The 16669-nt window shown below is 35.9% G+C and overlaps 2 protein-coding genes and 2 long non-coding RNA genes across 4 annotated transcripts; all 4 read right to left on the reverse strand.

Annotated features, from left to right (window-relative positions):
• Positions 1–344: 344 nt before the first annotated feature.
• Positions 345–4372, reverse strand: LOC142523045 (protein BCCIP homolog). Its single transcript, XM_075626685.1, has 10 exons — positions 4242–4372; positions 2743–2810; positions 2605–2654; positions 2261–2485; positions 1532–1753; positions 1388–1441; positions 1200–1289; positions 1069–1120; positions 772–896; positions 345–629 (listed from the first exon to the last, which is right to left on the reverse strand). Exons 1-10 carry the CDS (start codon positions 4370–4372, stop codon positions 564–566), a joined length of 1083 nt encoding a protein of 360 aa, XP_075482800.1. The 3' UTR covers positions 345–563.
• Positions 4373–4658: 286 nt separating this feature from the next.
• On the reverse strand, positions 4659–5939 carry LOC142522158 (uncharacterized). Its single transcript, XR_012814392.1, has 3 exons — positions 5846–5939; positions 4785–5338; positions 4659–4705 (listed from the first exon to the last, which is right to left on the reverse strand). It is a non-coding gene; the product is annotated as an uncharacterized LOC142522158 (long non-coding RNA).
• A 3627-nt stretch (positions 5940–9566) lies between these two features.
• On the reverse strand, positions 9567–11794 carry LOC142523046 (protein BCCIP homolog). Its single transcript, XM_075626686.1, has 4 exons — positions 11246–11794; positions 10016–10186; positions 9878–9927; positions 9567–9758 (listed from the first exon to the last, which is right to left on the reverse strand). The coding sequence occupies exons 1-4, from the start codon at positions 11484–11486 to the stop codon at positions 9567–9569; spliced, it is 654 nt and encodes a 217-aa protein (XP_075482801.1). The 5' UTR covers positions 11487–11794.
• Positions 11795–13224: 1430 nt separating this feature from the next.
• Positions 13225–13910, reverse strand: LOC142522159 (uncharacterized). Its single transcript, XR_012814393.1, has 3 exons — positions 13860–13910; positions 13562–13686; positions 13225–13468 (listed from the first exon to the last, which is right to left on the reverse strand). It is a non-coding gene; the product is annotated as an uncharacterized LOC142522159 (long non-coding RNA).
• Positions 13911–16669: the final 2759 nt, after the last annotated feature.

The following is a 16669-nucleotide window of genomic DNA, read 5'->3' on the forward strand; positions in this document are numbered from 1 at the left end:
CGCCAGGTTTTGGATCAAAGAAGACAAAAGACGGTGAAAAGAAAACCGTCGCTATTATAGCGACGGATTGAATAAAACCGTCGCTAACTCATCCGTTTTTTTTAGTGTATATTTATTATTTAATGTTAATAAAACTATTATATAATTTAATATTTAATAAAATAAGTAATATATGGAATAAAATAATTGTTCTTAATAAAAAAATATGATATATTTTAAGAATAATTTTTCTAAAATTGAGTTTAGAGTTGACGGGATGAAAAACCTTTTATATTTAATACGATCTAATGAGATTAAAAAAGGCCAAGTACAAACCTTGTTAAAGGAATCTTTAAACTAAGGAATCATTGAACTTGTCACTATAACGAATAATGTGTACGAGTATCCCTACAAACTGCTGAAATGATGAGTAACAAAAAGCTAATATTATGCCAAACAAAAAACCATGATAATTAAACATCAAAATTTCTGGCTCAAAGCCACTCCATGATATCAATCAGCCAGCACTTTGGAGTAGAGAATGACAAGGTACGCACTAATGACCATCGGGTCTCAATTTTCAGCTATTCCTGGAAGAACTTTTCGTTGATCCGATGAGGAGATACAACCGAATCCTGAATCTGGCAGCTCTGATCAGTGATAATAACGAGATACAACCGAATCCTAAATCTGGCAGCTCTGATAATTGACAATGACAAGTTAGCAGACTGCACTTCTTGATTCCCCGAGATCAAGGTGAAACTGAAATCAAATGACAAGAAAATTGCGAACTTGCTGGAAGGATTCATGGTACTGCGATTCGTCTATCAATGAGTGCAGCTGTTTTCTGAACATGCTGATTTTGTTGGCATCAACAACCATGGCCAAACCCATCAATCTATAGTTTTTAAGCTGCACTGACATGAGATTTAATAAAAAAACTGTTTTGGTAAAAAACCATGGAACAAACGAAAGGTCTAAAAACAATCAAATAGGGGAACTTAATGAATCAGTTGGACGTAATATGCATAATCTGCAATAATTTTAAGCACAAATTAAAACGATGACAAATACTGGTACTTGCCTCACTTGTGGTGACCTGCTGAGCATGTAAGGGAAAACAAAAGGACCATGAGCTAAGCTGCAGAAGATTTTAAAAAGGTCGGGTGACCAGTATCAATGAGTAAAAGGCAATTGCAGAAAAATTAGAACTCTAGTACCTCGAGAAAAATTTCATCTTCAGGTTTAATATGTATCACGACTTCATCTCCATTTCTAGCTTTCCCTGCATTCTGGTCTGCATTCTTGTGCTATTGGCATTAGCAGTAAAGAAAAAATAATTATTGCTGATTTACAACAATTGTTTATCCGATTAATGATTATTTATTAAGCTCCTCCGAGAATATACCTTGTATATTATGCTTATAACTATATATGTTTTAAAACGGAATGAATTCCGAAGCTCCTCTGTGGGCAAGAACAAGCAAAATAACAAAAGATAAGTGCTAAATTGCTGAATGCCAACACACATAATAATTCAATTGAGCATAACCATCATATTAACCTCGTCTTCAGTTGCCCATGCTATTTCATCAAAGAGAGCATCATAAAGGGGAGGCAACAACTGAGATGGAAGGTTAACCACGCGCTGAGAAACGATAATACCAACACCCAGGGCATGCTCTCCAAATAAAGATTTGAGGCTAGCTACCACGTTCTTCCCCTGGCAGACTTCAAGAAGGTAATCCTTCAACTCAGTCAAACATTTGTTATTCTACACTGAACAAAACCATTATATATTAACCATGAATTGTTAAATTGCAAATAGAAGTGTTAAATTGAAGTTGATTAATGGAGATCAACGATGTACTCCTGCAGCACGACTTTTACAAGCTCGGTGAATGAAGCCAACTTAAAAGAAAATGTTGTTTGTAATGATTTTGTTAGAATAATGGTGTTTGACTGAGCTTTTAGATTTGAAAAAACACTATTGAAAACTAAGATTATGTTTTTGATTCAACTTCTCTTTGAAAAAAAAAAAGTATGATTCTATTTTCTCTGTTCTATCCAAACGCACAACTGCTTATGCTTCTTTATTTTTTATTTTTTAAGAAGACTTTAATCAATATTGCATTTAAGCCACTTGTTTATGCTTTTAATTGACCCTATGTGACATGTCATAACACCAAAAGCAGCAGATGATCAGCTTCAAAAATTCTTAAGAGACAAGAGAAGAACAATAAAAGGCAAAAAATTGAATATCAAAAAGTAGGTAGCTTGCCTTGTATCTTTCTAAACTAAGAACTGTCACAACAGAATATACTCCGTCATCATCATCATTCTCTATCTTGACAACAGTTCCAACCGTTGGTTGTCCCAAGACCAAGTCGACCAAACCACTAAGATCCCACTGTTTATGGTCAAGATATGTTTGTAGCAGGACCTTAATTCCATGGAAGTCGCCAGGTTTTGGATCAAAGAAGACAAAATCTGCTTGCACAACCCCCTTCCCACACAAACAAATTATTTATTTGCACACGACTCAAAGGACACATTGCTCTAAATCATTTACTATCAACCACGAAAGGAATCAATGGTAATATGAAGGTGAAAATATAAGCAAACCTGAAATTCTTCATCCACGGAAGTGTCTGACAGCTCAACTTTACCATTACCTAGGAACAGATGTTGGTTTCATAAAGGCCGACGGATAATAAATAAAAAATACCAGCTGAAACAGCTAAAATTATGGGAAAAACCTACCAGAAGCACTTTGTACGTCTTTATTTCTTAACTTGATTTGTTGACTCTTGTTCTTGGCCTTCTTAGCACTATGTCATATCCTCAAGCGACGGTTTGTTAGCGACGGTTGTGTTAAAACCGTCGCTATATTAATCGGCGATTTTTTTAAAAACCGTCGTTTAATGAAGCGACGGTTTGTATATACACACTGCCATAAAATTCACAAACAAACTACTACGCAAAAATTAAAATCATGTATTAAATTTTCTGTAAAAAAAAAAATTTCTTGAAAACCTGATGTGCGCGAAGATATGTTGTTCCACGTAACGCTGGTAGATCGCACCGACTAGCAAATTTACGAAATAAATACGAATATCGCTTAAGAAAAATGTTCGCCAACCTCGGTATATATAGAATCATAGCGACGGTCAATACAAAACGTCGCCCAGTTGCGACGGAACAATATTAAACTGTCGCTAGGAGCGACGGTCTTGGAAACACCGTCGCCGATCAGTTTTTGTATAACTGTTGCTTTTCGCGACGTTTAACAATAACCGTCATCAAAAGCGACGGTTAGCGACCAACCGTCGCCAATCTGGATTGGCGACGGTTGTGGACAACTGTCGATATAGGCGATATAAGCGACTCGCACAAAAATTGTCGCTGCAATAGCGACGGTTGACGATAAACCGTTGCTACAATAGCGACGGTTTTCATTAAAACGTCGCTTAGTTTGGGAGCGACAGTTTTTTTAGAAACCGTCGCAGAATATTGCGACGGTTTAGTGACATCGTCGCAATAATAAACCGTGGCTAAAAAAGCGACGGTTGTCATTAAACCGTCGCTTATTTTAATTAGCGACGGTTATGTTAAGCACCGTCGCTATGTAGTGTTGGTGTAAAGAAAACTGTCGCTATTATAGCAACGGATTGAATAAAATCGTTGTTAATCCATCCGTTTTTTGGTAGTATATATTTATTATTTAATGTTAATAAAACTATTATATAATTTAATAATTAATAAAATAAGTAATATATGGAATAAAATAATTGTTCTTAATAAAAAAATATGAAATATTTTAAGAATAATTTTTCTAAAATTGAGTTTAGAGTTCACGAGATGAAAAACATTTTATATTTAATACGATCTAATGAGATTAAAAAAGGCCAAGTACAAACCTTGTTAAAGGAATCTTTAAACTAAGGAATCATTGAACTTGTCGCTATAACAAATAATGTGTACGAGTATCCCTACAAACTGCTGAAATGATGAGTAACAAAAAGCTAATATTATGCCAAACAAAAAACCATGATAATTAAACATCAAAATTTCTGGCTCAAATCTACTCCATGATATCAATCAGCCAGCACTTTGGAGTAGAGAATGACAAGGTACGCACTAATGACCTTCGGGTCTCAATTTTCAGCTATCCCTGGAAGATCTTTTCGTTGATCCGATGAGGAGATACAATCGAATCCTGAATCTGGCAGCTCTGATCAGTGATAATAACGAGATACAACCGAATCCTTAATCTGGCAGCTCTGATAATTGACAATGACAAGTTAGCAGACTGCACTTCTTGATTCCCCGAGATCAAGGTGAAACTGAAATCAAATGACAAGAAAATTGCGAACTTGCTGGAAGGATTCATGGTACTGCGATTCGTCTATCAATGAGTGCAGCTGTTTTCTGAACATGCTGATTTTGTTGGCATCAACAACCATGGCCAAACCCATCAATCTATAGTTTTTAAGCTGCACTGACATGAGATTTAATAAAAAAACTGTTTTGGTAAAAAACCATGGAACAAACGAAAGGTCTAAAAACAATCAAATAGGGGAACTTAATGAATCAGTTGGACGTAATATGCATAATCTGCAATAATTTTAAGCACAAATTAAAACGATGACAAATACTAGTACTTGCCTTCACTTTTGGTGACCTGCTGAGCACGTAAGGGAAAACAAATGGACCATGAGCTAAGCTGCAGAAGATTTTAATAAGGTCGGGTGACCAGTATCAATGAGTAAAAGGCAATTGCAGAAAAATTAGAACTCTAGTACCTCGAGAAAAATTTCATCTTCAGGTTTAATATGTATCACGACTTCATCTCCATTTCTAGCTTTCCCTGCATTCTGGTCTGCATTCTTGTGCTATTGGCATTAGCAGTAAAGAAAAAATAATTATTGCTGATTTACAACAATTGTTTATCCGATTAATGATTATTTATTAAGCTCCTCCGAGAATATACCTTGTATATTATGCTTATAACTATATATGTTTTAAAACGGAATGAATTCCGAAGCTCCTCTGTGGGCAAGAACAAGCAAAATAACAAAAGATAAGTGCTAAATTGCTGAATGCCAACACACATAATAATTCAATTGAGCTTAACCATCATATTAACCTCGTCTTCAGTTGCCCATGCTATTTCATCAAAGAGAGCATCATAAAGGGGAGGCAACAACTGAGATGGAAGGTTAACCACGCGCTGAGAAACGATAATACCAACACCCAGGGCATGCTCTCCAAATAAAGATTTGAGGCTAGCTACCACGTTCTTCCCCTGGCAGACTTCAAGAAGGTAATCCTTCAACTCAGTCAAACATTTGTTATTCTACACTGAACAAAACCATTATATATTAACCATGAATTGTTAAATTGCAAATAGAAGTGTTAAATTGAAGTTGATTAATGGAGATCAACGATGTACTCCTGCAGCACGACTTTTACAAGCTCGGTGAATGAAGCCAACTTAAAAGAAAATGTTGTTTGTAATGATTTTGTTAGAATAATGGTGTTTGACTGAGCTTTTAGATTTGAAAAAACACTATTGAAAACTAAGATTATGTTTTTGATTCAACTTCTCTTTGAAAAAAAAAAAGTATGATTCTATTTTCTCTGTTCTATCCAAACGCACAACTGCTTATGCTTCTTTATTTTTTATTTTTTAAGAAGACTTTAATCAATATTGCATTTAAGCCACTTGTTTATGCTTTTAATTGACCCTATGTGACATGTCACAACACCAAAAGCAGCAGATGATCAGCTTCAAAAATTCTTAAGAGACAAGAGAAGAACAACAAAAGGCAAAAAATTGAATATCAAAAAGTAGGTAGCTTGCCTTGTATCTTTCTAAACTAAAAACTGTCACAACAGAATATACTCCGTCATCATCATCATTCTCTATCTTGACAACAATTCCAACCGTTGTTTGTAACGCCCCGAAAATTTAAAGGTCCACGCAAACCACATGCATGCAATTATTAAATTCTTTTGTATTTTAATTAATTATTTTGATTGCATTAATTATTTATATTGTGAATATTTGCATGTGTAAAATATATTTTTCGAGATGGTTGCATTAAAATGTATTTTTAAGGGATATTCAAGTGACGATCGAGGAACGGGGACCAAGGGCTGAAAAATATTTTTATTAAATAATTATTTTTAATTATTAAAATATGGTTGATGCTTTTTACTATTTTTGAAAATAAGGGCTTTTAAGGTGATTTTATACACCGGGACGTAATTTTTATCAGTAGTGGATTTTCAACAAAAATACGAGCTTTTTGGAAACCCGGCTATTAAATTCACAAATTTATTTAAACAAAAACTTTGTTTATATTTTATTTAAATTCTAATTAAACTAATGGGCTTAATTAGAAGGCTTAATAGGCCTAAGCCTTAATTAGTTGAATTATAAAGTATATAATATGTTAAAAAACCCTACACCTAGCATCACAAAATCGGCCACCCACTTTGCAATTCTGAAAACTCTCCCCAACCCCCACCACACACGGCAGCACACATACACATCACTTTGAAGGATTTTGGGAAGGGTTTTTGAAGGTAGTTAGCAAGAACAAGCCAAAGTCGTCTCCCGTTCTTCGTCGTCAACGTATATTCGAGCGTATATAACGCAAAGACACGCCATACATCTCCTTTTCTCATCCATCATATCATAATATTGTTTAAATATTGTATGCATGAAGAACATGATTTATTTTTCTGTATTTTCGGAATATGACATGCACATGGGGGAAAACTTAAGATTTTTTATGCAAACTCATGTTTAAAGGGGCTGCCATGGTCTTAGGTATGAACTAGTAGTGTTTATGCGTGATTTAAGGTCCTAAAACACTCACTAGACTCACGGCAATCACCAAAGAAACAAGCCGCAACTGATAATAAAAACAAGTCGGGACCGAAATCGAAACATTTTGATCATGGGGCTTCGGTTTAAGGGAATATCAATGCTTGGCGTAGCTTGGGTCATAGCTGGGCTCGGCCAGGGCTGGTAGGGGCTTGGCTAGGTCATGTTGAGAAGATAGGAGGAGCCCTAGGGCGGCTGGGCATTGCTGCACGTAGGGGAGAAGGGGAGATGCGCGAGACCCACTTGAAGAAGAAAGTGGCGTGCTGCTGGTGCAAGCGCCTAGGCTGGTGCGCGGGTTCAGGCGATGGCTAGGGTGGTCCAGGTGATGGCTCGGGGTGATCCAAAGTGGGTCAGGGAGGCTAGGGCTCGTTGGTGGCTGCTGCAAAGAGTCCCACGCAAGTAGGACTCTCGCAAATAAGGGGATGCGGAGGTGCTGTCTATGTACAGCACCTTGCTGCTTGGTTCAGGGGCTCGGGCTTGGGGTGGCTCGGGTCTGGGACTGGTCTAGGGTCAGTTAGGCTCATGAGGGGTTGGTGGTTAGGTGTCTGGAAGAGCCCTAGGCAACTAGGGAACCCACTTCAACAAGAACACTACAAACACACACGTGCAAAATTTTAGGTAGAGTTCCAGGATGTTTTGGGAGCGGGCCAGGGCTGGTTTTTGGGCTGGGCTTGGTCAGTAGGGTCCCTAGGTGCTTTGGCTAGGTTTTGGCTCAAGGTGGCTCGGGCGTGGCTCGAGTAAATTGGGAGATGGCTTGGGTGGTTCGTTAGGGTGTCAATTTCGAAAATTATAAGGCTAAAAATTAAATCCATGGGTCCACGGGTGTGGCTCATGACTAGAAAGGGTAGAATAAATATTAAAAATGCTATGTTAAAAATTTGTGGTCAAAATAACAAGTTTTGGATTTATTCGGGATTTAATCGCCGCACGAAACACTAATTAACGAGTTAATTGAAAAGCCTAGTTTTATGCCTTATAAAATTATGAAGAATTATATTTAAGCTTAAATAATTATTAAAATTCTAAGTTTGCAATTTGGAAATTTTATATTAAGGTTTGGTTTAATTCGGGATTAAAACGCAGTGATACATCTTATTTAAAGATTAATTTAAAAGTTCTCGATTTAAGCTAAATAAAAATATGAAAAAATTCATGTAAGCTTAAATAATTATTTGGGACATGTTAGAGTCAATGAATTCAAGAAAAAGTCAAAAACGTAAAATGTTACGTCCAGGGGTAAAACGATCTTTTTACACCTAAAAATTAGTAAACATCATGGTAGTGCCCTGAATGCTGTTTTATGTGCTAATATGATTATTTTCTATAGTTATGGATGTTTATGGAAATTTTTTATGTTAAAATGATATTTTAAATGTTTATGAGATTTTATATGTAAAATGATATTTTAAATGCTTAAGGAATTTTAGATGGTTATGATTTAATATGTAAAAATGTTATTTTACATGTTTTGAGGGTAAAATGTCATTTTAAATGTTTATGAAATGTTCATGATTAAATTATGATTTTTTTTAATGTCCATGGGATTTTTATGAATTAAGGAAGACATTTAAAAGACGTGTTGCATTCTTGGTTTCAAAAATGAAAAATGTTATGTTATTCATGATTTTTAAATGTTGTAGGAAGTGAAGTAATTGTGACTAATTCGTTAATGATGGCGATGTCGTGAGGGTAATGGTACCAGTGGGAGCCTGACGATCGTGTTTCCATTATTACGAATATGAGGATATGAGGTTTGAGGTAAGAATGAGAATATCGTGAGGGGAGAAGGCCCCAGAGGGAGCCCATTTATGGGAGAAGGCCCCAGAGGGAGCCCCGACGATCGTATTTCTATTCGATCATGATAGGCCAAGGCTCAGTTGACCGGTGAGAGTGTCGCTGATGTCCCCGCCGCCCAGTACTGTGGTTACATGTAGATGGATCCATCGACTTTTGAGGTTTGAGGAAAGTCACAATTAACGATCTGAATTCAACAAAGGAAAAAGAAAAGGAAAAGGAAAAGGAAAAATGTTTATGATCATGAAAAAATATTTTATGTCATGTCATGTTGAGGAAAAAGGAAAAGGTTAAGGTTTATGTTATACATGTAATGAAAATTTTTATGCTTAAGGTTGATGCATCATTATGAAAATGTTTCTATTTAAAGTTCATGCATCATAAAAGATTTACGAAAATGTTCATGTTTGAAGTTTATGCATCTTCATGAAAACGATATTTTAAGTACAAATATTTTTCACTGTTATATGTTGACTGTATTACGTATTACTTGCTATAAAGATGATGGTGTGTTGAGTCTTTAGACTCACTAGGTGTGATGGATGCAGGTGAGTTTGAGGGAGGACTTGACGGGTGATTTGACTGGACTGAAGGCGCACACAACCCGAGGACCAGCGCTTCTACTTTTTCGTATTTACGATTATGACTTATGATTTATGTTAAAGCTTTTAAGACTAATTATTTATGCTTTTTGAGATATTTTTGAGAGGTTTTGTATGTACTTTACTTTTCAAATTATTGTTTTTTAGGTTTGGTACAACAGTTGACGATTTCATTTTATGGATATTGCACTTGATTTTTAAAATGCTAGATGGTTGGTATTTTATTTTAAAAGGGTAAAATATTTTATAAAAATATTTTCATGTGAAAAATGTATATGGCCAAAAATTGAGTGTTAAAAAAAAAATTCTAGTACTTTTAAAGCAATAAAAAGGGCAAGACGTTTCATTGGTTGTCCCAAGACCAAGTCGACAAAACCACTAAGATCCCACTGTTTATGGTCAAGATATGTTTGTAGCAGGACCTTAATTCCATGGAAGTCGCCAGGTTTTGGATCAAAGAAGACAAAATCTGCTTGCACAACTCCCTTCCCACACAAACAAATTATTTATTTGCACACGACTCAAAGGACACATTGCTCTAAATCACTTACTATAAACCACGAAAGGAATCAATGGTAATATGAAGGTGAAAATATAAGCAAACCTGAAATTCTTCATCCACGGAACTGTCTGACAGCTCAACTTTACCATTACCTAGGAACAGATGTTGGTTTCATAAAGGCCGACGGATAATAAATAAAAAATACCAGCTGAAACAGCTAAAATTATGGGAAAAACCTACCAGAAGCACTTTGTACGTCTTTATTTCTTAACTTGATTTGTTGACTCTTGTTCTTGGCCTTCTTAGCACATGCAATCATAGACATTGAACGAGCAAATGGAGAAAAGCTGAGCGGTTGATGTCTTAATGATTTATGACACCTCAATGGTTTCCGAGGCATTGTTTTAACAACTTGGATAATATAAGGCCAGGAGGAAAAGAGAAGGTAAGATATTTCACCAAGAAAGAATGACAAATGATGTATATACCGAATTTATGACATCAACATTCTTTTTAGGACAAGCGACAAGGTGCTTCAAAAATCAATATTCTTCTGTGTAGGACAGAGCGCTTGCCGATTTACCAAAAGCTATAGCTAGTAGTAATGGTGAAACTCAAATCTTTTAAACCGCACAGCAGCTCAAGCACCATAGTTCGATCGCTCTACCAAGCAAGGACAATTATTGCACCCAACAATATCCCTCCCAATAATTTCACTCCTTGCAATCAATGGGAATCGAACCCGTGACCTTGGCTCTGATACCAATTGTAGGACCGAGCGTTTACCGCTTTACCAAAAGCTATAGCTGGTGGTAATGGTGCAACTCAAATCTTTTAAACCGCACAGCAGCTGAAGCACCATGGTTCGATCGCTCTACCAAGTAAGGACAATTATTGCACCCAACATTGTGCCTCAAAGGGACACATTTAAAAGTAATTTAAAGTACATAATTCTATAATAAACTAATACTGCAAACTTTGAAGTTAATGCCACTCACTTTTTTCAGCCAAACCAATGTTCAAAATTCAAATAGTCCTCTGTTCATTCAGCCGTACAGCAACCAACCCAACAAAATCAAAAATATTTTGTAAATTTAAAAGTATTATTTAAAAAAATACTCAAAACAGAGAAATTTATACTATGATAGTTTACCCTTGACCTAGTAAAAAATTTAATCCTTCACCTATTAAAAAATACTCTACTTTGTCAAGAACCTAGATGCCAGGTTGTATAAACAAATCAATATTAATCAAACAACATCAAAACAATATGATATGAATATCAAACTAGAAACTAAATCGATTTTCAGTTAATATATTAAATAACAATAGCACCAAATATAAATGTGTTACATTAAAAAAAATTTGCAGTCATCCAAACAATACACTCTACATAATTAGTCAATAAACTACAAAAAATAAATCAAATGATCAATAATAGAGAAAAATAACAAAGTGTCGAGGCATCACCTGAAAGAAATAAATCGTTCGACGGATTTCTCAAGGGAAGCGGCGTCCTGGTGAAATTGATCGTTGATGGGTTTTGGCGTGTTGCTAACTGCTTTGCTATGTACCAAAGATTGAAGAAGGGAGCGGCGTTCAGTAAAATAGGGAAGAACCACAGAAGAGTTTGAGAGTGGTCTGAAAATCGATTTAGGAATTGGGAGTTTTGGAAACGGGCATTGGAGTTTACTAATGGGCCAACATCCATCCAAGCCCATATTGAATTTTCCTTTTTAATATTTCTTAATCGAGTACTAGATCGGACTAATCGGTTAGAATTTTTCCACCCAAAACCGATCCAGTTAATTATATATGGGTTCGGATAAAAACCTGATTTACCCGTAACATTTCCCCTGATCGTGTTCAGGTCAGGTCGGAACTCGGAAAACCTGATCTGATTGTCTTAGGAGTTATGGAACATTGATGGGACGAAATAATATGTGAGAAATAATGTGAAGATAAGGAAGAAGTAGAGCTGCGATTGGATGATTTAATCTTAGCTCCAACTCAAATGGAAGATCGAAGCCGGAGACCCGAGATCCCTTGAAAAAAGTGAACTTGAGGAATACAGAATGCTCTAAACCTACTTATATCAGTATGTTGTTAGATGAGGATGTGAATCAAGAAATATTTGAGTTGTTTAAAGAGAATGAGATATTGCTTCGCGTGGAAGTATCATTATATGTAAGGGTTGAAGTGTAAATTGTCATAACATTGATTGCCAATTAAAGTGAATTCTCCCAATATTATGGTATGATGGTTACATTTTGTGATATTTGAAGATGCGTGATTTGAAATAATTCATGAAATTGGAATTTCCTAGTGCAGAAAAATATGAAATATTGTATGAAGTATGTTGTGTGACCACTTTTATTAGTTTTGCTCTTTTTTTCTTTATAAAGGTGTATCGAGAAAGTCGTAAGAATGTGGAGAATAGCCTTGATAAGTCATTTCCTACAAAACTTAATTGTAGATTATGATGAAGCACTTCTAAATAAATAAAAATTGTTGTTTATAGAATGTATTGTTCTTACTGCATCTTGGGGGATGTATTTGTGGATTTGTTGACTTTTAGTGGTCAAATTAATGATAAAAGGAACGTTGGTTGATGCAAGCCGTGAAACATGAAAAAGTTTTGTTAATAGTGTTGTGTGACTGATGGATTGTAAGAAAATTATGTTGTTTGTTTTCATAGTAGATTGTGCTTTTGTCAATGATTATGTATAACATTGAAAAACATGATGTTTGTTCTTTTTTAAGATAAATTTGGTAGAGTTTCTTTATAATATCACTATGTCATATCCTCAAGCGACGGTTTTTACAAACCCGTCACTATATTAAGCGACAGTTTGTTACCGACGGTTGTGTTAAAACCGTCGCTATATTAATCGGTGGTTTTTTAAAAAACCGTCGTTTAATGAAGCGACGGTTTGTATATAAACACTGCCATAAAATTCACAACGGTTTGTTAAGCGACGGTTGTCATTAAACCGTTGCTTATTTTAATTAGTGACGGTTATGTTAAGAACCGTTGCTATGTAGCGACGGTGAAAACAAAACCGTCGCTATTATAGCGACGGATTGAATAAAACCGTTGCTAATCCATCCGTTTTTTTGTAGTGTATATTTATTATTTAATGTTAATAAAACTATTATATAATTTAATAATTAATAAAATAAGTAATATATGGAAAAAAATAATTGTTCTTAACAAAAAAATATGAAATATTTTAAGAATAATATTTCTAAAATTGAGTTTAGAGTTGACGGGATGAAAAACATTTTATATTTAATACGATCTAATGAGATTAAAAAAGGCCAAGTACAAACCTTGTTTAAGGAATCTTTAAACTAATGAATCATTGAACTTGTCGCTATAACGAATAATGTGTACGAGTATCCCTACAAACTGCTGAAATGATGAGTAATAAAAAGCTATTATGCCAAACAAAAAACCATGATAATTAAACATCAAAATTTCTGGCTCAAAGCCACTCCATGATATCAATCAGCCAGCACTTTGGAGTAGAGAATGACAAGGTACGCACTAATGACCTTCGGGTCTCAATTTTCAGCTATTCCTAGAAGATCTTTTCGTTGATCCAAGGAGGAGATACAACCGAATCCTGAATCTGGCAGCTCTGATCAGAGACAATGACGAGATACAACCGAATCCTGAATCTGGCAGCTCTGATAATTGAAAATGACAAGTTAGCAGACTGCACTTCTTGATTCCCCGAGATCAAGGTGAAACTGAAATCAAATGACAAGAAAATTGCGAACCTGCTTGAAGGATTCATGGTACTGCGATTCGTCTATCAATGAGTGCAGCTGTTTTCTGAACATGCTGACTTTGTTGGCATCAACAACCATGGCCAAACCCATCAATCTATAGTTTTTAAGCTGCACTGACATGAGATTTAATAAAAAAAACTGTTTTGGTAAAAAACCATAGAACAAACGAAAGGTCTAAAAACAATCAAATAGGGGAACTTAATGAATCAGTTTGACGTAATATGCATAATCTGCAATAATTTTAAGCACAAAATAAAACGATGACAAATACTGGTACTTGCCTCACTTGTGGTGACCTGCTGAGCATGTCAGGGAAAACAAAAGGACCATGAGCTAATGAAACGTCTGCTTATTCGTTTTTTTAAAATGTACTAGATTTTTTTTTTAAAACCTCACGTAGTATTCGGCCGAACCATAAAATGTTTTTGACATCATTTTAAAAATAAACATCCAACTGCCATTTAAAAATCCAAAGTAAAATATTTTAAAGCATAAAATCGTCAAACATTTTATCAACCTAAAAACATTATTTGAAAAGTATAGCCCATACTATAACCTCTCAAAAATCTCTCATAACATAAATAAAAGACGTAAAAATATCGTTAACATTACTTAAAATCATAAATAATAACTAGTGCGGAAAAATAGCGTCGGTCCTCGGGTTATGTGCACCTTCAGTCCAGTCAGATCAACCATCAAGATCTCCATAAACATTATTATCATAATCACCTGCATCAATCACACCTAGTGAGTCTAAAGACTCAACACGTCATATCCTTGATAACAAGTAATACGTAATACAGTTAACATATAACAGTGAAAAATACTTGTACTTAAAATATCGTTTTAATGAAGATGCATAAACTTTAAACAATAACATTTTCGTAAACATTTTCATGATGCATAAACTTTAAATAAAAACATTTTCATAATGATGCATGAACTTTAAACATAAACATTTTCATAAACTTAATCATATCATCCTCAACATATTCATATTCATATTTTCATCAACATATACGTATTCTTTTTTCCTTTCGTTGAATTCAGATCGTTAATTGTGACTTTCGTGTTCATCTACGTCTACGTCTACGTGTTGGGCGATGGATCCATCTACATGTAACCACAGTACTGGGCGGCGGGGACACCAGCTGTAACGCCTCGAAAATTTAAAGGTCCACGCAAACCACATGCATGCAATTATTAAATTCTTTTGTATTTTAATTAATTATTTTGATTGCATTAATTATTTATGTTGTGAATATTTGCATGTGTAAAATATATTTTTCGACATTGTTGCATTAAAATGTATTTTTAAAAGTTAATCAGGTTGCGATCGAGGAACGGAGACCGAGGGCTGAAAAAAATAGAAAATATTTTTATTAAACAGTTTTTTTTAATTATTTAAAATATGGTTGATGCTTTTTAGTATTTTTGAAAATATGGGGTTTTGACGTGATTTTATACGCCGGGAAGTAATTTTTACGGTGTTGGATTTTCAACAAAAATACGAACAGTTTTAGCAACCCGGCTAATAAATTCACAAACTTATTTTAACAAAATTATTTTTAGTATTTAATTAAAGACTAATGGGCCTAATTAAATCCCTTAATGGGCTTAAGCCTAATTAGTTATTAATTAAACTATATAATATGATTAAACCCTCCCCAAACCCTCACACCTACACGCCACTTTCAGAATTCTTCTCTCTCCCAAATCACTCCAAGTACACGGCACCCAGTTACCACAATTTGAAGGGAAATTTTGAAAGTTTCAAAGAGGAATTGCTAAGGTTTCATAGCCAAGGTTTTTTGTCCGTTCTTCGTCGTCAACGGTTTTTTTCGTGCGTTTAAAACGCAAAGGCACGCCATACATCTCCTTTTCTCATCCATCATATCATAATATTGTTTAAATATTGTATGCATGAAGAACATGATTTATTTTTCTGTATTTTCGGAATATGACATGCACATGGGGGAAAACTTAAGATTTTTGATGCAAACTCATGTTTTTATCATGTAAAGGGGCTTCCATGGTCTTAGGTATGAACTAGCAGTGTTTATGCATGATTTAAGGTCCTAAAACACTCACTAGACTCACGGCAATCACCAAAGAAACAAGCTGCAACTGATAATAAAAACAAGTCGGGACCGAAATCGAAACGTTTTGATCATGGGGCTAGGTTTAAGGGATATAGATGCTTGGCCTAGCTTGGGTCACAGCTGGGCTCGGCCAGGGCTGGTAGGGGCTTGCTAGGGTTGTGTTGAGAGGATAGGAGGAGCCCTAGGGCGGCTGGGCACTGCAGCACATAGGGGAGAAGGGGAGATGCGCGAGACCCACTTGAAGAAGAAAGTGGCGTGCTGCTGGTGCAAGCGCCTAGGCTGGTGCGCGGGTTAAGGCAAAGGCTAGGGTGGTCCAGGTGATGGCTCAGGGTGGTCCAAAGTGGGTCAGGGAGGCTAGGGCTCGTTGGTGGCTGCTGCAAAGAGTCCCACGCAAGTAGGACTCTCGCAAATAAGGGGATGCGCAGGTGCTGTCTATGTACAGCACCTTGCTGCTTGGTTCAGGGGCTCGGGCTTGGGGTGGCTAGGGTCTGGGACTGGTCTAGGGTCAGTTAGGCTCATGAGGGGTTGGTGGTTAGGTGGCTGGAAGAATCCTAGGCAACTAGGGAACCCACTTCAACAAGAACACTACAAACACACACGTGCAGAATTTTAGGTAGAGTTCCAGGATGTTTTGGGAGCGGGCCAGGGCTGGTTTTTTGGGCTGGGCTTGGTCAGGAGGGTCCCTAGATAGGTTTGCTAGGTTTTGGCTCGAGGTGGCTCGGGCGCGGCTCGAGTAAATTAGGAGATGGCTCGGTGTGTTCGGTTAAGGGTCAAAAACGAGATTTAAGAACTAAAAATTAAATCCATGGGTCCACGGGTGTGTCTCATGACTTGGAAGGGTAGAATAAATACTAAAAATGTTATGTCTAAAATTTGGGATCAAAATAACGAGTTTTGGATTTATTCGGAATTTAATCGCCGCACGAAATGCTAATTAACGAGTTAATTGAAAAGCCTAGGTTTAAGCTTTATAAAATTATGAAAAATTATATTT

Source organism: Primulina tabacum, chromosome 13, assembly GCF_025594145.1.
Source record: "Primulina tabacum isolate GXHZ01 chromosome 13, ASM2559414v2, whole genome shotgun sequence".
In the NCBI taxonomy this organism is placed as follows: domain Eukaryota; kingdom Viridiplantae; phylum Streptophyta; class Magnoliopsida; order Lamiales; family Gesneriaceae; genus Primulina; species Primulina tabacum.